Consider the following 27089-nt stretch of genomic DNA (forward strand, 5'->3'; position numbering starts at 1 on the left):
AAAAAACGCACGGGTGGAAATGCGGAGATATGAACCTACCCCATAGGAAAACATGTTAAATGGACTGTAGTGCGTTTCTGCAAAACGCTGCGCAAAACGCTGCGGAAAACGCTTAGGTATGAACTTAGAGTAAAGCTTGACATCTCATTTAAAAATGGCCATGGTCTTGGAAACCAAAAAAAAAACCTGTGGGGTTGATTTACTAAAACTGGAGAGTGCAAAATCTGGAGCAGCTAAGCATAGAAACCATTCAGCTTCCAGGTTTTTGCCCCCGGTCTCATCAAAGCCGATTTTGAAATTGTGCGATGTACAGTGAAGTCGCACGATTTCAAAATTGGGTGACCTGCTGATTTCAGTCTGACACAGATGTCTATGCAAATCGCAACAAAAGTAGTGCATGCACTACTTTAGAGATCAGTGCGGCTCTGACCAAGTTGGAACTGCACCGATATGACCGCTCTAAGAGCGGACAATAGGGTGCGACTTGGCATACAATTTTTAAGTCACAGGGCATGCAAATCGCATGCCAAATTGCACCCAATGTGACCGGGGTGTAAATGTTAAAGCTTAGACTGGCCATAAATTATACAATTTTCTTGACAAATTTGCTTTAGATTTACCAAAAACATATAATATGAGGTCAAACCTAAACAACACTTTCAATTGTATCCAATTAGACAGGCCCTTGAGCTACATAGTTGAAGGTAAAGCTAATGGAAATTGGGCAGAAATTGGACAGAAAATTGTATAGTGTATGGCCAGCCTTAATTGAACAAGCTGAAGTTAGAAGCTGATTGGCTACCATGCACAGCTGCACCAGATTTTGCACTCTCCAGTTTTATTAAATCAACCCCAGTATGTCCACTTCTTCCATGAAAGACTGGATATTTCTGTGGAAGCAGTAGAATACTATAAAATGTAAAAAATATGATGCAACACACATATGTAGAGAAAACACAGAAGGAAAAATGTGAATAATCAAACAATCAATGAAAAGTGTCCTCTAAACAAGAAGAATCTTGTCTTTTCTGGATTTAGTATGTTTAGATTGTAAGCTCCACGAGCAGGGCCCCCCTATTCCTTCTGTACTGAACTGTACTGTCCCCCTATATATTGTAAGGCGCTGCGTAAACTGTTGGCGCTTTATGAATCCTGTATGATAATAATATCACTTACCTGTGCTGATCTCTACAGAAAGTTCCTCATCTTTAATCTTCACATGTCCTTCCTTCTCCTCAACACTGACATCTGTATGAGAAGCTGTGGAGTCTTCGGGGTCTGTGAATAAAGATGAGAGTGAAGCCCCCTGTACTGAGATGTATGAGAGACCCCAGAGAGTGTGTGTGGGGGGAGACTGGTCACATCTCAATGACATGATCTGAGGAGGACAGCCGGAGTCTAATAGAGGCTGATGGCTCCTGATCCCCCCACTGGGCACATACTGTCCCCCCATTACTGTCTACTGACAGAGGAGGGGGGAGAAGAAGAGATTGTTGTAGTGACTGAACAAGGAGGATCCGGGACTCTTCTCTGGATTTTGGCTCCATGTGCACGGGGCGTTTTAATAATGCTGGTAACGTTAGCTGTGTAAAGTCACGTTAAAAATTTTAGTTTTTCATCATTTTTTTCGCATTTGCGGTTTTCAGCGCTTTTTTTTTTACAAAAAAAATAATTTTTTTTACAAAAAAAATAATTTTTTTTTGGTCAAGAAAAGTCCAAAAACGCCGGCTTGCCACGATTTACCATGTTAGTGTTTTTACAGCTAAAAAACTCCTCTAGAAGCCCACTAGTTCTGGGTTTTTTTCCAGCCAAAAAACGTCCCTGACAAAAAACATTGCTTGCATGGACACATAGAATAACATATTGGGGGGTTTACTGGCTGTAGACAAAAATGTCAAAAGCCAAAAAGAGCCGCTGTAAAAACGTGCCGTGTACGTGAGGACTTACTGTTTATTCCTCACCTGGGCTGATCTCTGGAGGGATTTCATTTTCCTCGTCACCACTCATAAACATCTCATCATATTCAACTTTAATAACAGTCACCCCATCAACCTAGATAACACAGAGAGGAATCATTTACAAAGTCAGAAGAGTAATGGTTAAAGCTGAACTCCAGCCTGTCCTTAAGGCTCCATGCACACGGGCGTTTTGATAATACTGGTAACGTTAGCTGTGTCAAGTCACATTAAAAACTTGAGGTTTTTCAGCTTTTTTTTAGCGTTTTGACGCGTCTTTTCTACAATGAAAAAAATTTTGGGGTAAAAAAAAGTCCATAAACGCTGGTTTGCTGCATTTTTCAGCATTACAGCATTTTTACAGCTAAAAACTCCCTTAAAAACCCACTAATCCTGGGGGTTTTTTACGGCCAAAAAACGTTCCTGCCAAAAAATGTTGATTCCAGTCTATGTGTGCATGGATAACATGCTGGGGGGGTTTACTGGCTGTAGAAAGAAACGTCAAAAGCCAAAAACAGCCGCTGTAAAAACATCCTGTGTGCATGGGGGCTTAGTCTTGTACAGTTGTACAGACTCCTCTCCTTTATGAAATGTCTTTTATTTCACTGCACACTATAAGCTTCTCACAAAATGGATTAGAAGCATCATCTAGCCCTTTCCTCCCCAATCTATCTGTCCCTAGCCCCCTACTTTCATTTATTGGATTTCAGTTCTTTCAGTCATGAAGGTTCAGCTTCACCCCGATACAAATCATTAGTATTACCTCATCTGGAATATGCAGTTCAGTTTTGGGCACCAATTCACAAATAGAACATTGGGGAACTGGAGAAAGTACAGAGAAGGGCAACCAAACTGATATGAGGCATGGAGGAGCTCAGCTATGAGGAAAGATTAGAGGAACTGAATTTATTCTCTCCTGAGAAGAGGAGATTAAGGGGGGATATGATCTCCATGTATAATACATAAGGGGGATATGATCTCCATGTATAATACATAAGGGGGGGATATGATCACCATGTATAATACATAAGGGGAGATATGATCACCATGTATAATACATAAGGGGGATATGATCTCCATGTATAATACATAAGGGGGATATGATCTCCATGTATAATACATAAGGGGGGGATATGATCTCCATGTATAATACATAAGGGGAGATATGATCACCATGTATAATACATAAGGGGGATATGATCTCCATGTATAATACATAAGGGGGATATGATCTCCATGTATAATACATAAGGGGAGATATGATCTCCATGTATAATACATAAGGGGGGATATGATCTCTATGTACAATACATAAGGGGAGATATGATCTCCATGTATAATACATAAGGGGGGATATGATCTCCATGTATAATATATAAGGGGGATATGATCTCCATGTATAATACATAAGGGGGATATGATCTCCATGTATAATACATAAGAGGGGATATGATCTCCATGTATAATACATAAGGGGGATATGATCACCATGTATAATACATAAGGGGGGATATGATCTCCATGTATAATACATAAGGGGGGGATATGATCACCATGTATAATACATAAGGGGGTATATGATCTCCATGTATAATACATAAAGGGGGATATTATCTCCATGTATAATATATAATAGGGGATATGATCTCCATGTATAATACATAAGGGGGATATGATCTCCATGTATAATACATAAGGGGGGATATGATCACCATGTATAATACATAAGGGGGATATGGTCTCCATGTATAATACATAAGGGGGGGGGGATATGATCTTCATGTATAATACATAAGGGGGGATATGATCTCCATGCAGAATACATAAGGGGGATATGATCTCCATGTATAATACATAAGGGGGGGGGGGGGATATGATCTCCATGTATAAATACATCAGTGGTTCATATAGTGAACTCGATGTAGAGTTATTCACTAAATAAATGTAATCTCCAAACACAGAAAGGTTTCTTCACAGTAAGAGCTGTGAGAATGTGGAATAGATTCCCTCAAGAGTTGGTTCTGGCCAGCTCAGTGGATTGCTGTAGGAAAGTCTTGGATTCTTTCTTGGATACACAGAATATAACTGGATATAACATTTATAGGTAAAGTTGATCCAGGGAATATCAGATTGCCTCTCGGGGGATCAGGAATGAATTTTTTCCCCTGCAGGAGCAAATTGGATCATGCTTTGCTGGGTTTTTTGCCTTCCTCTGGATCAACTGTGGGTGTAGGATTATAACTTTTTTTTTTTAATGGTTAAACTGGATGGACTTTTGACTTTTTTCAGCCAGACTAACTATGTAACACATGGCCGTTACCTAGGGTGGTTTGCATACAGTAGACACACACGGTAGACATCTAACAGATGTCAAATTATAAGCAGCACTTGAGTCTGTGCAGCTGCTGCATCCCAACTGACATCAATGGGGCTGCCTGCATGGGGATGCATGGAGCACCTGTGCATCCAAATATGGCCCTTGCATGGGGTACACATTGATACGCTCCATGGGAATGAGGCCTAAGACAACATCCTTCACATACCTGACAACCCTGTTGGATATTCTCCTGCATGGCATCCCAGGAATCCAGAGGACGGGGACATCTCTCTGGTGGGTTCCTATTACTGGATCCATCTGAAGGAAACACAAACACTGAATGAATACATTGTTTCTATGTCTTTCTATCAGAGGATGTGTGTATCTAGGTGGATCTTCAATACAAGAAATGAAAGTCTCCTCGTACCCGGTGATGTGAGGGGCGGCTGGTTCTCCATCATGACGTCCTTCTACAGATCCTTGTGTCCTTCTATATACTCCCACTTGGCATAATATGTATTCCTAAGTCTATATGAAAAGGAAATTTTGTGTTCATCACTTCAGCTCCATAAGATTTAGCAACCCCCCCCCCCCTCCCCCCGCTTCCTGACCAGGCCATTTTTTTGTGATACGGCACTGTGTTATTTTAACTGACAATTGCGCGGTCATGCAACACTGTACCCAAACTAAATTTATGTCCTTTTTGTCCCCACAAATAAAGATTTCTTTTACTGGTATTTGATCACCTCTGTGGTTTTTACTTTTTTCATTATAGACAAAAAAAGACCGACAATTTTGAGAAAAAAACCCAATATTTTTTATTTTCTACTGTAAAACGTATCCAATAAAAACAATTTTAAAAATCTAATTTCTTCATAAATTTAGGCCAAAATGTATTGTTACATATTTTTGGTAAAAAAAAATCCCAATAAGCGTATAATGATTACTTTGTGCAAAATTTATAGTGTCTACAAACTATGGGACATATACAGTGCCTGGAAAAATTATTCATCGCCCCTGAAATTTTCCACATGTTGTCATGTTACAACCAAAAACGTAAATGTATTTTATTGGGATTGGATGTGATAGACCAACACAAAGTGGCACATCATTGTGAAGTGGAAGGAAAATTGAGAAATTGTTTTCAAAACGTTTTACAAATAAATATGTGAAAAGTGTGGCTGCATTTGTATTCAGCCCCCCGGAGTCAATACTTTGTAGAACCACCTTTCGCTGCAATTCCAGCTGCAAGTATTTTTGGGGATGTCTCTTTGCAGAGGGACATTTTTCCCATTCTTCTTTGCAGAATAGCTCAAGCTCTGTCAGATTGGATGGAGAGCGTCTGGGAACAGCAATTTTCAAGTCTTGCCACAGATTCTCCATTGGATTTCGGTCTGGACTGTGACTGGGCCATTCTAACACATTAAGATGCTTTGATCTGAACCATTCCATTGTAGCTCTGGCTGGATATTTCGGGTCATTGTCCTGCTGGAAGGTGAACCTCCGCCCTGGTCCCAAGTCTTTTGCAGACTCTAACAGGTTTTCTGCATTTGGCTCCATCATTCTTCTCATCAACTTTGACCAGCTTCCCTGTCTCTGCTGCAGAAAAGCATCCCTACAACATGATGCTGCCACCACCATGTTTCACGGTGGGGATGGTGTGTTCAGGGTAATGTGCAGCAGGGGCGGACTGACAACTCATGGGGCCCCCAGGCAACAGGGGATCATGGGGCCCCTGTGTCCTTTCCCAAACTCAAAAAAGCCTATGAAAAAGGTACCAGGGGCATCTCATGGGGCCCCCTACTGACCCCGGGCCCTCAGGCAGTGCCCAAGTGTTCGAATGGTCAGTCCGCCCCTGATGTGCAGTGTTAGTTTTCCGCCACACATAGCATTTTGCTTTTTAGGCCAAAACGTTAAATTTTGGTCTCATCTGACCAGAGCACCTTCTTCCACATGTTTGCTGTGTCCCCCACATGGCTTCGCACAAACTGCAAATGGGACTTTTTACATGAATTTTACATGATTATCACTAGTACATTTCACCTCCTGTTTTTTGCCTAAGTGCATCAAACCCCTGTTACAGTCACTCTTGATGGTTCTGCCAGCTTTGTCTGAAACCATTTCTAGGGATTTTTTGACGTGTGCTTTGGGTCATTGTCCTGCTGTAAGACCCATGACCTCTGACGGAGACCCAACTTTCTGACATTGGGCCCTACATTGCACCCCAGAATTCTTTGGTAGTCTTCAGATTTCATAATGCCATGCATACGGCCAGGACAGGACATCCAGTGCCTGAAGCAGCAAAGCAACCCCAAAATATCAGTGACCCCCCCCACCATGTGTGACTGTAGGGACTGTATTCTTTTCTTTAAAGGCCTCATTGCTTTTTCTGAAAACAGTAGAATGATGGACTTTACCAAAATGCTGTAATTTTGTTTCGTCTGTCCACAGCACATTCTCCCAAAAGGAATTCGGCTTCCTCATGTAAGTTTTGGCAAACTCCAATCTTGCTTTTTTTATGTTTCTGTGTCAGCAGTGGGGTCCTCCTGGGTCTCCTACCACAGCATCCCTTTTCATTCCAATGGTGATGTATAGTACGTGCTGACACAGGTGTACCTGGTGCCCGAAGGTCAGCTTGAATTTGTCTGAAAGTTAATCAAGGTTCTTTATCCACCATTCCAACAATTTTTCATTATATTCTTTGATCAAGTTTTCTGCTTCGTCCATGTCCAGGGAGATTAGCTATAGTGCCATAGGCTGTAAACTTCTTGACAATGTTTTGCACAGTGGACACAGGAACATTAGGATCTCTGGAGATGGACTTGTAACCCTGAGATGGTCCATGCTTTTCCACAATTTTTGTTCTCAAATCCTCAGACAATTCTTTGCTGCTCTTCCTCTTCTCCATGCGGCACACAGAGACATACAACAGAAAGGTTGAGTCCATTTTTCACCATTTTAACTGGTTGCCGGTGTGATTTCTATATTGTCAGCCCCTGGTCATTGATACAGGGGAGTTTAATTACAAATTGCAGGAGCATCAACAACTTGAAATGCAATTATTTCTTACAATTTTGAGAAGGTGCTAATAATTTTGCCCATTCCATTTTGGGGTTTTACGTGGTATGTGTCAGATTTGGCTTTTTGCTTCTCCACTTTTTTGTGTCATACCAATACAAACAAAAGAAACAAACATGAGAATGCCGAAACATTTGTGATTGTAACAATGTTCTGGGTGCGTTATCTGACAGAAATGTAGGGGTACCAATATTTTTGGCCATGACTGAAATCATTCATGTTTTAAGAGTACTACACTATATTCTTTGTGTTGGTTCTCTTTTATGGACGTTATATACAACCAACACAAGCTGGAGGAAGAGGCCTTCCCCCTTCTTCAGGACTTAAAGCGGAGCTCCACCCAAAAGGGGAAGTTCCGCTTTAAGCCTTTGTCCCCCGCTCCCCATTAAGGATAGGCACCTTTGGGGAGGAGGGGGGAAGCAGGTACCCGAATTTGACAGGTACCCGCTCCCACTTCCGCTGTGATCGCCTAGGCCAGGGGTGGGCAACTGTGGCCCTCCAGCTGTTGGTGAACTACAAATCCCATCATGCCTCTGCCTTTGGGAGTCATGCTTGTAACTGTCAGTTTTGCAATGCCTCATGGGACTTGTAGTTCCACAACAGCTGGAGGGCCACAGTTGCCCACCCCTTGCCTAGGCGATTGGAAGTGGAATTTGTCCTCCCCCCTGTCTTCTAGGACACGTGACAGGTCCCAGAAGACTACGGAACCATTCACAAAGCGCAGCGCTTCTCACGCATGCGCAGTGGGCACCCGGCTGTGAAGCCGCAAGCTGTCACAGCTGAGTGCCCACACTGAAGATGCTGGAGCCAGGGAAAGAAGGCAGATGGTGAACCCAGCCGTGGTGAGGACACCGCTGGACCGAGAGACAGGTAAGTGACTGTATTTTAAAAGTCAGCAGCTACAGTTTTCGTTTTTTTTTTTTTTAGGTGGAACTTCACTTTAAGACAATCAGCTGTAAATACATCTGACTGCTCATACTGCTAGAAAGAAAAGATAACAATTCAGCCCATATAACCTTTAACCGGGCAATTTTTGGGAATCCAGATGATATTACGGTTTATTCACTGAAGCCCTGAAGAAGGGGGAGAAACGTGTTGGATGAAACAGTTTGGGATGAATCATCAAGCCATATCTTTGTTTGTTTTAGGCGCTCCCAACCAAAAACCTAACAATAGATGACTCCACCATGATCGGAGGCAGTAGCAGTCTAGGACCAAAACTAGGTCCCCACACGCCGTTCTTTCAGTACAGGTTAACCTCCAACAAGGAGATTCACCTATTCAAAAATATATTTTGAGCTAAATTAGTCCAGTACTACCACACCTTCACTATCTGCAGTTTTCAGCTATCTAATCCCTATCCCGCTGAGAAGAGCACCTCCCCCCACCCCCCATTCCCCAGAACCCAAAGCTCACCTTGCTCTCCCACAAACCCAATGCCTCCACAGATGACTGCAGGCAAGCAGCTGGGGATTGGTGAACTCCCATTTACCAGTCTCCTCTGCACTGATTAGTCCTGGAATTGCTCCGACTCCAGTAATATGCAATAAATCACACTGAAAATTAAAAAACTTTAAAAATAAGCCAAATATGTGCAGCAATAGAAATAGCACAAGTGTAATATTATTGTATATTTGTAAGCACTTTTGTGTTTTTAAATGACTAAAAATACTGATAGCCCAGGGGTAGGCAACCCATTACTCCAGATCCAGCACTCTAGGTCAGGGGACTCTGATGGGGAGCCTCTTGTAAGGGGGGCACTGATAAGGAACCTGATCAATATCCCCTGTTATATCAGAGTCCCCCTTACATCGCAGTCCTCTCAGAGTCCCATTACATCAGGGTCCCCATTAGAATCCCCCCTTTACATCAGAGCCCCCCCTTAAATCAAGGTCCCCATCAGAGTCCCCCATTATTTTTTATTTATTTCAGGTACTTACATAGCGCCATCAATTTACGCAGCACTTTACATATATATTGTACGTTCACATCAGTCCCTCACCCTCAAGGAGCATACAATCTAAGGTCCCTAACTCACATTCATACATACAGATACTAGGGACAATTTAGACGGGATCCGATTAACCAGCATGTCTTTGTAGTGTGGGAGGAAACCGGAGTACACGGAGGAAACCCACACAGGCACAGGGAGAACATACAAACTCGAGGCAGGAGGTGCCGTGGCTGGGATTCGAACCAACAACCCTAGTACTGCCAGAGGAAAGTGCTAACCATTACATGCAAAGGGGAACTCTGATGGGGACCCTGATGAAAGGGGGAGCTCTAATTGAGATCTTGATAGGGACCGTGATGCAAAGCGGGGACTCTGTTGTAAAGGGAAACTCTGACAGGAGCCCTGATGTAAGGGGGGACTTTTATGGGGACCCTGATGTAAGGGGGGACTTTTATGGGGACCCTGATGTAAGGGGAGACTCTGATGTAAGAGGGGGAGCTCCAATTGGAACCTGATGTAAGGGGGGACTCTGATGGGGACCTTGATTTAAGGGGGATTCTAATGGGGACCCTGATGTAACAGGGGACTCTGATGGGGACCCTGATGTAAGGGGGGGGACTTTAAAGGGGACTCTGATGTAATGGGGGACTCTGACGGGGACCTTGATTTAAGGGGGGATTCTAATGGGGACCCTGATGTAACAGGGGACTCTGATGGGGACCCTGATGTAAGGGGGGGACTTTAATGGGGACTCTGATGTAATGGGGGACTCTGATGGGGACCTTGATTTAAGGGGGGATTCTAATGGGGACCCTGATGTAACAGGGGATTCTGATGGGGACCCTGATATAAGGGGGGACTTTAATGGGGACTGTGATGTAAGGGGAACTCTGGTGTAACAGGGGAATTTGCTAGGGACCTTGAATTAAGGAGGGACTCTTACGGGGACCCTGATTTGGGGGGGGGGGGGCTCTAATAGGGTCCTTGTTGTAAAGGGGGATTTTGGTGTGGTGGTGAACCAGATGCATAGGTGAACTCTAATGTAAAGGGGAACTCTGATGTAGACCCTGATAAAAGGGGGGACTGTAATGGGAACCCTACCCTGATGAGACAGGAGACTCTGGTGGGGACCTTGATTTAAGAGAGGACTCTGATGTAAAGGGAGGACTCTAATAGGGACCCTGATGTAAAAGGGATTGATTTTGATGGTGAACTTGATTTAAGGCTGGACTGTGACGGGAACCCTGTTGTAAGGGGGGGGGACTGTGACGGGACCTTGATTTAAGAGTGGACTTTGATAGGAAGCCTGATGTAAAGGGAGGCCTCTAATGAAAGAGGGGGCTCTGGTCAGGAATCTGATGTATGGGGGGACTCTTATTAGGACACTGATGTAACAGAGGACTCTGATGGAGACCGTGATGCAAGGGGGGAATCTAATGTAACAGGGGAATCTGATAGAGATCCTGATTTAATGGGGGACTCCAATGGGGACCCTGTTGTAATGGGGGTTTGGTGGTGAACCTGATCTATAGGTAGACTCTGATGTAAGGGGGGCTCTGATCAAGGATCTGAGGTAAGGGGAGACCCTGATATGGAGCCGCTGTCTCAGTTTGCCCACCACTGAAAATAATGATAGTATAATAATAATAGCAGCACAGTGGCTAAGTGGTTAGCACTTCCGCCTGGCAGTACTAGGGTCACTGGTACAAATTCCAACCACGGCACCCCCTACCTGGAGTTTACATGTTCTCCCTGTGCCTGCGTGGGTTTCCTCCGGGTACTCTGGTTTCCTCCCACACCCCAAAGACATACTGGTAGGGTAATTGGCTCCTGTCTAAATTGGCCCTAGTATGTGTATGCATGAATGTGAGTTAGGGACCTTAGACTGTACGCTCCTCGGGGGCGGGACTGATGTGAATATTCAATATATATATGTAAAGCGCTGTGTAAATTGACGGCGCTATATAAGTACCTTAAATAAATAATGAGCCATAAACTGTAAGAATCCATAATCTCCTAATTCCACCCCAGATTTTCCCAGATGACATGCAGCCTAATAAGGTCACGACTCCCATTTACTCCCCAGAAAGATGGTTTAGTTCCCCAACTCATACCAACAATCAGAGGACATTATTACCTCCAGCTCGCTGTGCAGACACCCTCCAGACAAACAAGAAGCAGCTGCTGGAAAATAGAGGAACGTTGAGACAAGTTTCTGTTTTCCTCAATGGAGCTACAGGAAAATGGCAGCCGGCATCCAAGACGGCTCATTGAGCCTGCGCTTGTTCGTCGTTATGGTAACCGAGAAGCCGCTGGGAGGATGGAGCGAGCAGCTGATACTTCAGGCGTCTCTGGAGGGGCGGTTACATCCAGCAGCCGCTAGAGGGCAATGAGTGAATATGTAAGAGGGCTGACATTTTGTTGTAGCACACATTTTACCATTCAACAGCATTTTTGACAAATTGAAAAGAAACATTTTGTTTTAATTTTTAGGGAAGAGTCTTTAGTTGCAATTTTAATTCAATATTCAATTATTGTTTTCATCATTTTTAGAAGAGAGAATCCTGTCATCAGGTCAGGAAGTGGCCATTTTGTTGTAGCCCTGAAGAAGAGCAGGGTTAGTATTGATGGGAGTGTGTGCCCAGTAAAGAGGAGGTTAATAATGTCTTCTTATTATGAGAGAAGGGGGTCCCAGCACTGTGTGTGGGTTCGATATGGGGGAACATGTCACCTCCGCACATCCTCATCTTCCACTAATATGTAGAATATTAGATGGTGAACTCCGCTGTGGCTGATGGTGCTGGGGATATGTTTCCTGGAAAAATACAACCTGTCTGTGAAGCCAGTGCATCCCAATTGATATCAATAGGACTGACAGCACGGGGATGCACAGAACACCTGTGCATCCCTGTGTGGGCAAACACAGCGCTTGCATGGATGTACACTGTAGTATCAAGATGTGTTCAATAGCAACCACCAGAAAAGTCCAAAATCGAAAATGTGTACAGTAACGCCCAACGGAAAAGTCCCAAAAAGCCTCAATAAATTCACATATAAACTGGTGATATATTCATGCTTTCCAACAATTTCCATTTTTTCTCCAAGAAAATTCCTCCTCTTCCTCTCTGAGAAAATTGGAAATTGTTGGAAAGAATGAAGATATCACCAGCTTATATGGGAATTTATTGAGGCTTTTTGGGACTTTTCTGTTGGATGTTACTGTACACATTTTCGATTTTGGACTTTTCTGGTGGTCACTATTGAACACATCTTGATTTTGGGCTTCCTGGGTGGAAGTATTATCGTGGCGGCCAAGTGGACATTGTGGTCACTGAATATTTGTTGTATACGTACACTGTAGTATGCCTATGTGAACAAGGCCTTAAAGCTCGAATCACATCTAGAGAGCAGAACGCCACCTTCCAAGGGAATGTCTAAGCAGTACAAAAGGATGCAAGCAGTGTCCTGACTCAGGTGAAAAGACGACACCACCTTAGGCAAAAAAGAGTAGCTTAAGCTTAAAGACAACCTTATCCTTGTAAATTAGCAGGAAGGGCTGCCTACAAGTTCCAGCCTTTAGCTCTGACACTCAACTGGCAAAGGTGAGCAGAAAAAACACCTTGCCAGTAAGGTCAACCAGGGATATAGTCCATGTACCACAGAGCCACCCCTTGCATGGAGGCCTTTACTAGACAGCACAATGTCAAAGGACTTTGAAAAAGTATAGCCAGGGCCACAATTTGGCCAACGGCTGGTCCAGTCCCGACTGAGGAGAAACCCAGGATACGTCCCATAGAGTACTGATGAGTACCAAGCTTTTGCTGTACACACCAGCTTAAAAACTAAAGGCAGAAAAAACCACAAACAAAGAACAACTGAAGACAGCTGCAGTTAGAGCCTGGCAAAGCATCAGAAAGGAAACCCAGTCTTTGGTCATGTCCATGGGTTCCAGACTTCAGGCAAGGCATCAGAAAGGAGGAAACCCAGTCTTTGGTCACGTCCATGGGTTCCAGACTTCAGGCAAAGCACCAGAAAGGAGGAAACCCAGTCTTTGGTAATGTCCATGGGTTCCAGACTTCAGGCAAAGCACCAGAAAGGAGGAAACCCAGTCTTTGGTAATGTTCATGGGTTCCAGACTTCAGGCAAAGCATCAGAAAGGAGGAAACCCAGTCTTTAGTAATGTCCATGGGTTCCGGACTTTAGGCAGTCATTGCCAGTAAAGGATTCTCAACAAAATATTACAAATGAACATTTTATTTATGATTATATTCAATTGTTCAATTACTTTCGGTCCCTTGAAAAAGGGGGATGGTTACTCTTAAGAGCTGTAATTCCTAAACCGTGAATTAATGTGAGAAACTCCTGCGCTCCTACCTAAAAACGAATACCTACCAACAAAGTTAAAGCTGCTACATACAGTCATATACCCATAGACAAAAAAAATAAATGAAACACAAATGATGCAGCGCTACTACCATAAAAATTCTTCACACATAAATGAATAAGTGAAACAGTGTAAAATTAGTGACACAAACAACATAAACACAATATTAAATAGTGCCAAAAAACTCATAAATAATCACATGTGACAAGTGTCAATACGAGGTCCTAAAAGGACGAAATAACATAAATGGTGCCCCAAGTAATCCAATGGGATCCAATAGTGCTCCAAATCAAACAAGTCACAACAGGACTCAATGTGCTAAAAAACCTTCCACCGGAACTAAAAATCAGTTCCCACCATATAACACAAAACACACGTGCATCCCAATAAACACATAAACTAAGAACTGATCATGCAAACAAACATGAATATATAAAGTCCCGTGAGGTGTAAAACACCTGACAATATACAAAAAACCATATATAAAGTCCACAGCAATTCTTGAAGAAAAAAAAAAATTGCTGATAAATGTGCAGAGATATCCAAAAATGGCTGAATTGCCCGCTCACCTTTCTCTTGCGACCCGCACAGGGTCAAAAGGCCTTCAGGATCACTAACACATGGACCCTTAATAGTAGGTAATCCTCCACAGCTCTCCACACTGACCTCCCCTCATGTACAGATTCCAGCACAGGCTCACAGGGCAGCAGATCTCCTCTTCAGGCACATAAGGTGGCTGCAGCCACTTGATCCCTCAGAAAATATAAGTGAATGCTTGCATAGTGTAAAACTATTTATTCACCAAAGTATCACATATCAAACATGCTCACATTTAAAATCATCTTGTACATCACATGTAAACCTCAGATCAGATGTACTTGCATGGGTGTCCAATGTAAATAAAGAAGGCGTCCGACCGGAAGTGCGTCACCACCAACGCGTATCGTCAAGCTTAACACGTGACCTGATGAAGTCACGTGTTAAGCGTGACGATACGCGTTGGTGGTGACGCACTTCCGGTCGGACGCCTGGATAGGTGATACTTTGGTGAATAAATAGTTTTACACTATGCAAGCATTCACTTATATTTTCTGAGGGATCAAGTGGCTGCAGCCACCTTATGTGCCTGAAGAGGAGATCTGCTGCCCTGTGAGCCTGTGCTGGAATCTGTACATGAGGGGAGGTCAGTGTGGAGAGCTGTGGAGGATTACCTACTATTAAGGGTCCATGTGTTAGTGATCCTGAAGGCCTTTTGACCCTGTGCGGGTCGCAAGAGAAAGGTGAGCGGGCAATTCAGCCATTTTTGGATATCTCTGCACATTTATCAGCAATTTTTTTTTTTCTTCAAGAATCGCTGTGGACTTTATATATGGTTTTTTGTATATTGTCAGGTGTTTTACACCTCACGGGACTTTATATATTTATTCATGTTTGTTAGCATGATCAGTTCTTAGTTTATGCGTTTATTGGGATGCACGTGTGTTTTATGTTATATGGTGGGAACTGATTTTTAGTTATGGTGGGAGGTTTTTTAGCACATTGAGTCCTGTTGTGACTTACTTGTTTGATTTGGAGCACTATTGGACCCCATTGGATTACTTGGGGCACCATTTATGTTATTTGGTCCTTTTAGGACCTCCTTTTAGGACCTTGTCACACGTGACTATTTATGAGTTTTTTGGCATTATTTAATATTGTGTTTTTGTTATTTATGTCACTAATTTTACACTGTTTCACTTATTCATTTATGTGTGAAGAATTTTTATGGTAGTAGCGCTGCATCATTTGTGTTTCAATTCCTAAACCGTGGTACCTATGGTTCTTGCATGCCAAGCAATGTTCTCATCCTACACATGGGGGGGGGGGGGGAATTTACTCTCCAAAACACAGCAAAACATTTTCAGTTTGACCAATTATGGTGGTATGTAAAATTTGTAAAGTTGGTTTCTCAATTCTTGGATCATAAATAATATGTATAAAGGTTTAGCTATTGATAATTATTTTAGAGCGGTATCCTTTCCCTGAGGAAGAATCTGCACTAAAGTATTCAAAACATATCGGATTTAGGCTGAATGCACTTGTAGTTTCCTCAACTGAGATTGAAAGATGAAAATCAGCTTCAAGAGATACCTCTAATTTTCCAATGCAACAATTACTAATATTGTCACGCAAATATGTTGTCAAGAATTGTTATATTCTATTGGGGAAATATGTATTGATGTGTCAAATAAAATGTCAAATCTTCTTTTAAAAAATGTTTGGTTTATAGGTTGCCTTAAAAATCCCACCAAATGTAAGGTACAAATCTCTGTTAGTAATTCCTAAACCCTTCCCCTAATTTGGATGTACATACCCTGAAATTAAACTTGAGAGTGTGCATCACATAGCCCATATCCATTATATAACTATAGCTTGCATATGTTTTGGTAAATACCTGAAAAAAAAAAAACTAAAATTGTGCCTGTGTCCAAATATATATGATTCTACAGTGCATCCAGAAAGTATTCACAGCGCCTAACTTTTGCCACATTTTATTATGTTACAGCCTTATTCCAAAATGGATTAAATTCATTTTTTTCCCTCAACATTCTATAAACAATACCCCATACTGACAACATGAAAGAAGTTTGTTTTGAAATCTTTGCAATTTATTAAAAATAAAAGACAAAAAAAAAAACAAAACACATGTACATAAGTATTCACAGTCTTTGCCATGACACTCAAAATTAAGCTCTTGTGCATTCTGTTCCCACTGATAATTCTTCAGATGTTTCCACAACTTGATTGGAGTCCACCTCTGGGAAATTCAGTTGATTGGACAGGATTAGGAAAGGCATAAACCTATCTATAGAAGGTCCCACAGGTAACAGTGCATGTCAGAGCACAAAGCAAGCCATGAAGTCCAAGCAATTGTCCGTAGACCTCCGAGACAGGATTGTATCAAGGCACAGATCTGGGAAAGGGTACAGAAAAATGTTTGCAGCATTGCAGGTCCCAATGAGCACAGTGTCCTCCATCATCCGTAAATGGAAGAAGTTTGGAACCAGCAGGAATCTTCCTAGAGCGGGCCGCCCGGCCAAAATGAGTGATTGAGGAAGAAGGGCCTTAGCCAGGGAGGTAACCAAGCATCCAATGGCCACTCTGAAAGAGCTCCAGCATTTCTCTGTGGAGAGAGGAGAACCTTCCAGAAGAACAACCATCTCTGCAGCACTCCACCAATCAGGACTGTATGGTAGAGTGACCAAATGGAAGCCACTCCTCAGTAAAAGGAAAATGGCAGCCCGCCTGGAGTTTGCCAAAAGGCACCTGAAGGACTCTCAGACCACGAGAAACAAAACTCTCTGGTCTGATGAAACAAAGATTGAACTTTTTGGCCCGAATGCCAAGCGCCATGTCTGGAGGAAACCAGGCACCGCTCACCACCTGGCCAATACCATCCCTACAGTGAAGCATGGTGGTGGCAGCATCATGCTGTGGGGATGTTTTTCAGCAGCAGGAACTGGGAGACTAGTCAGGATCGAAGGAAAGATGAATGCAGCAATGTACAGAGACATCCTGGATGAAAACCTGTTCCAGAGCGCTCTGGACCTTAGCCTGGGGCGACGGTTCATCATTCAACAGGACAACGACCCTAAGCACACAGCCCACATAACAAAGGAGTGGCTACAGGCCAACTATGTGCATGTCCTGGAGTGGCCCAGCCAGAGCCCAGACTTGAAACCGATTGAACATCTCTGGAGAGATCTTAAAATGGCTGTGTACCGACGCTCCCCATCCAACCTGATGGAGCTTGCGAGATACTGCAAAGAAGAATGGGAGAAATTGTCCAAAAATAGGTGTGCCAAGCTTGTAGCAGCATACTCCAAATGACTTGAGGCTGTAATTGGTGCTAAAGGGGCTTCAACAAAGTACTGAGCAAAGGCTGGGAATATTTATGTACATGTTTTTTTCTTTTCGTTTTTATTTTTAATAAATTGCAAAGATTTCAAAACAAACTTCTTTCACGTTGTCATTATGGGGTATTGTTTGTAGAATGTTGAGGAAAAAAATGAATTTAATCCATTTTGGAATGGGGCTGTAACATAACAAAATGTGGCAAATGTTAAGCTCTATGAATACTTTCTGGATGCACTGTAACTGCATATCTCAATTTATAGGCTTTAGTGCTGCCATGGGTTCACTTTAAAACGTAAGAACTCAATAAAATAAAAAAATAAAATAAAAAATAAAATAAAAATTAAAATACTATTCTTTTTAACATATAGAATTTATTCATATGCAGTGCTAGAAAAAAAGTACACAAACAACCCCTCCATCCTAAAGAAGGTCTGATGTTTGTTCTACATACAAAGTCCATCACGTTTAATCTATGTGAATTAATAAAGCTTGGTTACTAACCTGTAGCACATACAGTATAGGTAATATACAAATATATAATAGTATCTAATGCTTTCCATTTGTAGCATGCAGGTCACACGGCATAAAAAAAACGGGTCTTTGTCCACAGCAAGAAATTACTTAATCAGTTCACCCAATTGCAAAAGTTAGATTACAGAGAATAAGAAGAACAATCCTAAATACTAGTATAGGAACACTACCGTACTGTTAGTATGAAGAAGCACAGTAACTGGGTGGTGAGCACTCTTGCCGCGCGGCACGGCAATCCTGAACTTGAATCTCACCAAGGAGTCCATATGTATTTGCCACAACCGTATCTGTCTGTAGAATCCATACACGTGTACGGGACTGTGCTACAACAATTAGACTGTAGACGCCTTTAGGGTTCAGACTGATGACAGTGGTTCAATTCTCTCTATTAAGCACCATACAAAAAAAAAAAAAAAGCCTGAAAGAGAATACAAAAAATATCTCTCCATAATGTAGGAAAGACATAACTGCTTAGGTCCTCTCATTTTTTTTTTTCAAGTAGGGAATTAATCCCATGTGACTTCTCTGGTTGGTAATAAGATGTTCCTTCTGAAGAAAACTCTTATTGCATGAAACAAAAAGTATAGTAATTATATGAATTGCAACAGCTGCCCTTAGTTAAAGAAGTCATTTTGTTGTAGCCCACAAGATGAGGGAAGGAGGTTCAACAACATGGCGCATAGGTCCATGTTGGACACAAAGATAAAAAAAAAAAAAATTTGAAAAGATGTTATATAGTCAAGTTGAAAAAAAGACACCAGTCCATCTAGTTCAAACAACAGAAAAAACACACAAAAAAAAAACTATAACCCTTGCATAAACACAATCCTACACCCGAAGCTGTTCCAGAAGAAGGAAAAAAAACAAACAATAAAGCATGATCTAATTTTCTCCAGTCAGGGACAAAAAAAAATGGAAAAACAAAAACAGAGGACGCACCACTTCCAGTGTTCTTTTTGGGTTTCCACAGTCCTCAGGGGGCTGCAAAGTCTTGGCCAATTTCAAGTTGTCAAAGAGCTAAGATCCTCCACAGCCGGAACATCCACCTCAAGTGCAGGAGGCTGTTCATTATGCAATGAAGAAAAAAATCCCTACGGATGCCCCAGGAGGCAATCAGATATTCCCTGGATCAGCTATCCTTGTTGTTATTACCTCCATCCAGGTATACTTTGTCCATTTAGAAATGCATCCAGCTCTTTTTAAAAACAATCTACTGAGCTGGACAGAACCAGTTCTTGAGGAAGTCTATTCCACATTTTCACAGCTCTTACTGTGATGAAGCCTTTCCATATTTGGATATTAAATCTCTTTTCCTCCAGATGTAAAGCGCACCTCCTTGTCCTCTGTGATGACCTGAAAGTAAATAACTCTTCTCAAGAGAGGTGCTCTAATCTTTCCTCGTAGCTGAGCTCCTCCATGCCTCTTATCAGTTTGGTTGCCCTTCTCTGTACTTTCTCCAGTTCCCAAATATCCACTTTATGAATTGGTGCCCAAAACTGAACTGCATATTCCAGATGAGGTCTTACTAATGATTTTGTTAATGATATCTCTCTCTCTGGAGTCTATACCTCTAATACAAGAGAGGATTTTGCTCACTTTAGAACCCCCAGCTTGGCATTGCTGCCATTATTAAGCTTGTGATCTACCAGAACTCCCAGATCCTTCTCCACCATTGACCCCCCCAGATCCTTCACCATTGACCCCCCAGATCTTTCTCCACCATTGACCCCCCCCAGATCCTTCTCCACCATTGACCCCCCCAGATCCTTCACCATTGACCCCCCCAGTTGTACCCCCCCCAGTATGTATGATAAATGCATATTCGTAGCTCCCAAATACATAGCTTTACATTTATCAACATGTTTTTGTTGGAAGTATTGGGATTGGCTTAGAGATGGGAAGTCTTAAATATTCACACACACTAGAATTTTAGTATGAACAATTTGGAGCTGAAAGATTTAAAGTTGTATTAAATGTGAAACCAAAAATGTAATATAATACAGCTTACCAATCATTAGATGAGGCTGCATTCGTTTCTCTTTTTAGGCTTGCTTCCCCTCTGTTTTCACCTGGTGATCTGGCCATTAACACACCATGTATTAGAGAGAAATCAATCTGGATGAATGGCACAGGGAGCATTGTGTGTGTGTATTAGATGTACTAGCGTATGTATATACACTAAATAATTAAAGCCACACTCCAGATCATACTGCAGTTACATCAACAGTTTTTTTCCTAAAGGTTTTGCGTAAATTAACCCCTTCCCGTCGGCGCCTCCTGGCCCTTTAAGAGTTTCAGACGCCAGGAGGCGGGACGGGCGGGGTTTAGGGATCATGTGACTGCCGTGACGCGTCGTCACGGTGGTCAAATGATCGGGAAAGGTCCTCATCGAAAGAGCAGACCGGGACCTTTCCGTGAGTACCGCACATGTGTGCTGGGAGCGCGCTCTTAGCACATATGTTTTTTGTTACATGAATGCAAATGTGTGGCCGCTCGGCCTCTAGGCCCATTTGTGTGCGTCCGGCGTGAAGGAGTTAATAATAGCTGATCATTTTAAGCACCTCTACCAGTGTTAAATGGTTTGCCTCATCCTGAAACTGGAAGAGGGCTCGTTAGTTTGAAAAAAAAAACAAAAAACAAACTTACTGGCTGGATCACTAGATGAAAATAGAAGGCAGAAAGCCAAAAAATTAAACTAATGCAGCCACGACATCTAAGAATTGGTAAACGGCAATATAATAAATGTTTGCTTTCCGGTTTAATACTGCTTTAAAGGCTAAACTTTTATTACTACAAAAGTACTATGTATGATCTAGTAAATTGCAAGACGGAGATAAGAAATTTTTGTGATAAGTCCACAATCTTTCTGTCCTGTGAGTGTATCATTTTAAAAAAATGTGAAGATACTCCTGTGAGATAGGCCATGTTGTCTTGTCTTTAGTACAGAGTTCAGATCTGGCTGATCACAAGATCTAGTTAGAGGAAAGTCTTCATATGTTGTCCTCGTATTTGCTTGTTTTAGTGCTGGACCATTGGGTTCTAGCTACCAAATTTTGAATTTATTTCATATCTATTTTTGGTCAAGGGACTTGAAAGAAACAGCTTCTTTTAGCCACTTCTGCGCTGCATTATAGCAGATATACTGCTACAGGGCGGCACGGGTGCGCAAAATCACCGTCTAATATTTTACATATTAGCGGCAGATGAGGATGTGTGGAGGTGACATGATCCCCCCCATCCAGTCCACACACAGTGCTGGGACCCCCTCCTCTCATAATAACAGCTTCCCGTCAGCCCTATAGCAGAATTACTGCTACAGGGCGACATAGGTGCGTAAAATCACGTATTTATACGTGATTTTGTATTTCCGGGAAGGAGGCGTGCGCACGCGCCCTACCCGCGCCGCCATTCAAGGCCTCGGCTGTCAATCATCGGGCCCAAGCCGGTGATTGCTGAGTATGTCCGACGGGGGAGAGACCTGTGTATAAACAACACAGATCTCTCCCCTGTCAGCTCCTGCACACTGCTTTGCATGGCTCTGCATAGTACAGCCATACAAAGCAGTGTGCTTAAAGTGAAGCACACACACAGCCTCATAGTAAAACAGCACACAAAACACTGTTAACCCTTTGATTGCCCCATGTTAACCCCTTCCTGCTCAGTGCCATTAGTACAGTGTCAGTGCTTTTTAATAGCACTCATCACTGTATTGGTGTCACTGGGGATGTCAGTGACACCAAGTCAGTTCCCCCCAGTGTCAGAATGCCCACCACAGTCCCACTATAAGTCGCTGATTGCAGCCATTACTAATAAAAAAAAAATACCAGTATATTTATCACCATATACACTATAACTTTCACGTAAATCAATTAATTTACACGTATTGGGATTTTGTTTTTTAGCATAGACATGGAGCAGAATACATTTTGTTTTTTTTCCTCAAAATTGTGGTCTTTTTTTGTTTATAGCACAAAAAAAAAAAAAAAAAAAAAACGCACAGGCGATTAAATACCACTGAAAGAAAGCTCTATTTGTGGGGAAAAAAAGGACATTTTATTTAGATGCAGCTTGCATGACCGCACAATTGTCAGTTAAAGTACCGCAGCGCCATATCGCAAAAAATGACCAGGTCAGGAAGGGGGGGTAAATCCCCTGGAGGGCAAGTGGTTAACAAAGTTATTCTCAGCTTTATGGAAGTATAATGGAAGGCTTTTTGGGTCCTTCAAGTCCATATAAGGTCACCATCAAACAATCTGCATGTAAATCATTAATTTACTTTTTCTTTTCTTTTTTAAACACTGACTGCCAAATCCTTTGATGAGATATTGGAAGAAAGACAGAATTAGGCCGAAAGACTATTGAATTATGCATTGGGCGACATAAGGGTGGAGATGTACGATGGTTTAGAACAGTAATCTCCAAACGGGGTCCAGTTGCGGCCCTTTTGGGCACTATTGTATCCACTGACACCAATAATGAGGCACAATTCCTCCCAATGACACCAACAATGGGGCCCTTTGACATCGATGATTGGGCACAATTCCTACCAATGACTCCAACAATGGGGCCCTATGACATCGATGATTGGGCACAATTCCTCCCAATGACTCCAACAATGGGGCCCAATGACATCGATGATTGGGCACAATTCCTCCCAATGACTGCAACAATGGGGCCCTATGACATCGTTGATTGGGCACAATTCCTCCCAATGACACCAACGATGGTGCACGACATCAATGATGGCTCACAATTCCTCCCACTGACACCAATAATGGGGTACAACTACTTCCACTAAAACAATGAGGCATTACTTCTTTTCCCATGGATGTCAAGACCCTTTCTACTCCCACTGGCCACAGTCCGGCCCTCCTAAGGTCGGAAGGGCAGTAAACTAGCCTTTTGTTTAGAACGTTTGGAGATCCCTAGTTTAGAGGATGAGTTTCTTTAGGTTCTTTGGAGTTTGTGTAGCACAGATCGTCCCCTTTAGAGTTGTACTGTCTAAAAATCTCGTTCAGTACTGTTTTGGTCTTCTAGTTTGCTTGGGGTACCATGGCTGCCAAATACTATGACATGGTCCTACTCTCCTAAAGGGAACAGGAATATCCAGGGTTCAACACCGGAAAGAGGTGGGACTAACATGAGAGGTTAAAAGAGCAAACTCAAAGACTTAAACAAGGCTTGGAAAACTTGTCGTTAACAGTTCCCTAAGAACATTCACTTCATAAACACAAATGAAGTGAAAAGTTCCAGATTGTCCATTGTATATATGTGAGATACGCATGAACAATGCCCAATACTGCTACCAGGTACAAGAAACATGTATGAGCATTGGGTGTGACCATTGGATTATCCCAACATAAAAAAATAAAAAATGCTAAAAGATTATTCAATCTTTCAAATGGCTCTTCACTAACATTGAATTAAATTCAGTAGTCTCTAAAGACTATCATCAGAGGTTGCATTGTTACCGTATGCAATCTTTTCCATGAGTGAACAGATTCTACGGGAGACCAGGGATAAAAGAACATGGCAACAAAAGGCATCTTGGTGTGGATAGCTTTTCTTAGCTTTCACCTTCTACCGTAGGGGACTTTTGAACCTTGTGGGTATTGAGATGTGACACCAGGGTGGACCTATACGAGAACCGTTTCCCGCATTCAGAACAGGAATACGGCTGAGCACCTGTGTGGACTCGCTCATGTCTAATCAGATCTGATTTATCAGTGAAGCCTTTCCCACATTCAGAACATAAATGTGGACGATCACCAGTGTGGACCTTCTCATGTCTAATCAGATTTGACTTGTTTTTAAAATCTCTCCCACATACTGAACAGGAATATGGACTCTCGCCAGTGTGAGTTCGCTGGTGTATGACTAGACGGCCTTTCAACGAAAAACATTTCCCACACTCTGAACACAAATAGGGCATTAATCCGGTGTGAATTCTCTGGTGGGTAATAAGTTGTTCCTTCTGAGGAAAACTCTTATTGCATTCAGAGCATAAATATGGCCTCTCCCCCGTGTGGGTTCTCAGATGCCTCTCAAAGTCTGACTTCTCAGAAAAACATTTCCCGCATTCAGAACAGGAAAACGGCTTGTCACCTGTGTGGGTTTTTTTATGTCTCATGAGTAGATATATTTCAGAGAAACTTTTCCCGCACTCAGAACATGGGAAGGGTTTCTCGGTCGTGTGAGTTCTCTGGTGCTTCAGGAGGAAAGCCCTCCAAGGGTAACATTTCCCACACTCGGAACAGACAAATGGCTTCTCCCCTTTATGAATTTTTGCATGCGTGATGAGAGACGATTTCCAGGAAAAAAGTTTCCCACATTCAGGACACGAATATGGCTTCTCTGAAGAGTGACTCTTCTTGTGAGAAACAAGTTGTCCTTTCTGGGTAAAACAAGCACCACATTCAGAACACGGGAAGGAACCAGCCCTTCTACGATGGGTTACAGGAGATGAGTTCTCAGTAAAACTTCCCTTGCGTGTAGAATCAAGATCTGCGCTGGGAGGTGCTGCGGGGAAATTTGGAGTTACTTTATTTTTTCCTGTAGAGCTGTTTACAGCTAGTTGTTCCTTTTCATACCTTCTGTATCGCCCATCTAGAGGAAATAAACATCAGAGAGGAAACAGGAGTCACTAAATGAATTTCATGAAAAAAAGGCACCTTTTACCATTCCTTTGGTCACAGTGTCATATCCCTTTCTTGGGAATCAAACTGACTCCTAAGTTATCAGACCTTTACGCAGCTAACTATCTTCCGATGCTAAACCACCTTTCTGCTCTTCTGTCCAAATGGTCTTCCCTCCCCCTCGCATTGCTAGGCAGAATAGCAGTTATCAAGATGTCAATCCTCCCAAAAATTCTATATCTGTTTAGAGTCCTTTCAGTCCCAGTCCCCCCTCATTACCTCCGCACACTGCAGCGTCGCATCTTTTCCTATGTATGGGGAAATACTCGTCCTCATATACCCCGCTCCACCCTATACCGCCCTAAGCTCGATGGAGGTCTAGGCCTACCCGACATCGGCAAATATTATCAAGCAGCGCATTTAGCCCAATTACCTAAATATCATGCAACCTTTGAAATCCCTCAATGGGTTGCACTTGAATCAATAGAATGTGATCCCTTATCCACAGCTAACCTACTCTGGTTGAGGCCAATAGACCGCCGCTCTATAACCAACCCCATCACTTCTCACTTTTTATCCTTATGGGATAAACTGAAAACCCGTTATCTCCTCCAATCACTGCATAATCCTATGCTCTCGTTTCTACGAAACCCAGCTTTTCCCCCGGCCTGGCAGACACCCCGTTTATTCAAAGCCTGGTCCTCTGCTAATTTGCTCCGTACGCATCACTTCCTATAGAGGAATAGGTTTAAATCCTTTGCCTCGCTGCGGGAAACGCATAGCCTTTAAGATATTTAGATACTTGCAGCTACAACACTTTTACGCCCCCTACGCTACGCTATAGGGGGTGTGGTTTTGGTCTCTCACATAGCTTGCTCATTTGGTCTCTCACAACATCTGCTCCCCTATATATGGGCTATCAACATGTCTAGTGTCTTCAGCTCTGAGGAAGGGAGTTCAAATCCCGAAACGCATTAGCTCCCTCTGTCGTAGGACCTCTATTGTCTGGGACTGTTACCTTTGGCTCCTTGTCTGTTTACATGGCCCTTGAGAGTGCGCCCTTTTGTGTTTTCTTCTAGTAGGATGAAGATTCCCTGATCGTTTACAGTGCTGCACCCCAGCGAGTGACTGATACCGTGTTCCTGTGGAGCATGAAGACCTGAGCGCTGGTTTTGCTTTTGCTTGTTGCCTTCTTCATATATTACCATAGGCCTGAGAAATACACTAACAAATTCACCTAGTAATAGTGGATTGAGAGGAGGCCCGAGCCTTGCAAGGACCCTCAGGTAGAACAGCAGACTGCAGACGTCAAGCTGTAGACGTCAGAGAAATATGAACAGCTTAAACAGCATCCAAAGAGTGAAGCACCTTCTCTTTTGGATCTTTAGGATAAACAGATGGCTACACAATGTCCAGATTTAGATGGAACAAGGAAACAACCTTGGTGAAAAAGTGGACCAAGGCCTCTACACGACCTTACATTGGTGGAGAAGCAGGTAAGGTTCTTTGCAGGAAAAGCAAACCCAACTCCGTTACCCTACAAGCCAAGGTAATGGAAACCAAAAAACAAAAGTTGGATGTAAGGAGCAACAAGGGAAGGGAGAGGTTCAAAAAGAGAAGTCTCCAAAACAGATAAGACCAACTGAAGGTCCCACAGAGAAAAGGGAGTGGGGTGGGATCGGTGTGCAAGAAAAAAAAAAAGCCTACAAAAAGGTTTCTACCAAGGAATAAGATATGATAGGCTTTGAAACAGAATGGCCATGGATGAGATCTGCCCCTTGGTGATAAATAAACCCAGAGACATCTCCACACCAGACTGCAGAAAGGCCAAAATGCATCCCACGAGTTACTGATGAAATTTACAAGCCTCACACCGCTTTTGTGTTTAAAATAAAAAGCAAAAGAAAAGCTCAAGAAACATGCATCCCTTTAAATTCAATGTATGTCTCCTCACTGGTCCGTTGTACTTTCCTTGCGGTGTTAAAAGACATGCTTGCAGCATTTTTTGTGCATATTTGGCAAGTTAAAAAAAAAACGCACCTCCCCATTGAGGCCTGGCTCACACCACTGTGTTTTCTAGTGGTTTTTTTTTTTTTTTGCAGCAAAGCACTACAGTCCATTTAACATGGTTTCCTATGGGATTTCGTTCACATCTATGCTTTTTTTTTTATTATTATTATTATTATACAGGATTTATATAGCGCCAACAGTTTTCTCAGCGCTTTACAATATAACGGGAGACAATACAGCAACAATACAGTTCAATACAAGAGGGATAGGAGGGCCCTGCTCCTGGGAGCTTACAATTTAGGAGGGAGGGGCTAGTGGTAAAAAAGGT

At 42.6% G+C, this 27089-nt stretch overlaps 2 protein-coding genes across 2 annotated transcripts in view; both read right to left on the reverse strand.

Annotated features, from left to right (window-relative positions):
• LOC149466138 (uncharacterized) overlaps positions 1 to 11547 on the reverse strand; it is a 29263-nt gene extending 17716 nt beyond the window's left edge. The window contains exons 1-6 of the mRNA XM_089672839.1: positions 11442 to 11547; positions 8767 to 8906; positions 4700 to 4800; positions 4499 to 4590; positions 1962 to 2052; positions 1177 to 1278 (exon numbers count right to left, since the gene is read on the reverse strand). Coding sequence (XP_089528965.1) covers positions 1177 to 1278; positions 1962 to 2052; positions 4499 to 4590; positions 4700 to 4733 — 319 coding nt within the window. The 5' untranslated portion in view covers positions 4734 to 4800; positions 8767 to 8906; positions 11442 to 11547. The remainder of the gene's footprint in view (positions 1 to 1176; positions 1279 to 1961; positions 2053 to 4498; positions 4591 to 4699; positions 4801 to 8766; positions 8907 to 11441) is intronic.
• A 10599-nt stretch (positions 11548 to 22146) lies between these two features.
• The window catches only part of LOC149466139 (uncharacterized), a 28485-nt gene continuing 23542 nt past the window's right edge, over positions 22147 to 27089 (reverse strand). The window contains exon 8 of the mRNA XM_089672829.1: positions 22147 to 24722. Coding sequence (XP_089528955.1) covers positions 23683 to 24722 — 1040 coding nt within the window. The 3' untranslated portion in view covers positions 22147 to 23682. The remainder of the gene's footprint in view (positions 24723 to 27089) is intronic.

The sequence above is a fragment of the Staurois parvus genome, unplaced genomic scaffold (genome assembly GCF_062004578.1).
Source record: "Staurois parvus isolate SC_StPar_1 unplaced genomic scaffold, SC_StPar_1.0 ptg000132l, whole genome shotgun sequence".
Classification (NCBI taxonomy): Eukaryota; Metazoa; Chordata; class Amphibia; order Anura; family Ranidae; genus Staurois; species Staurois parvus.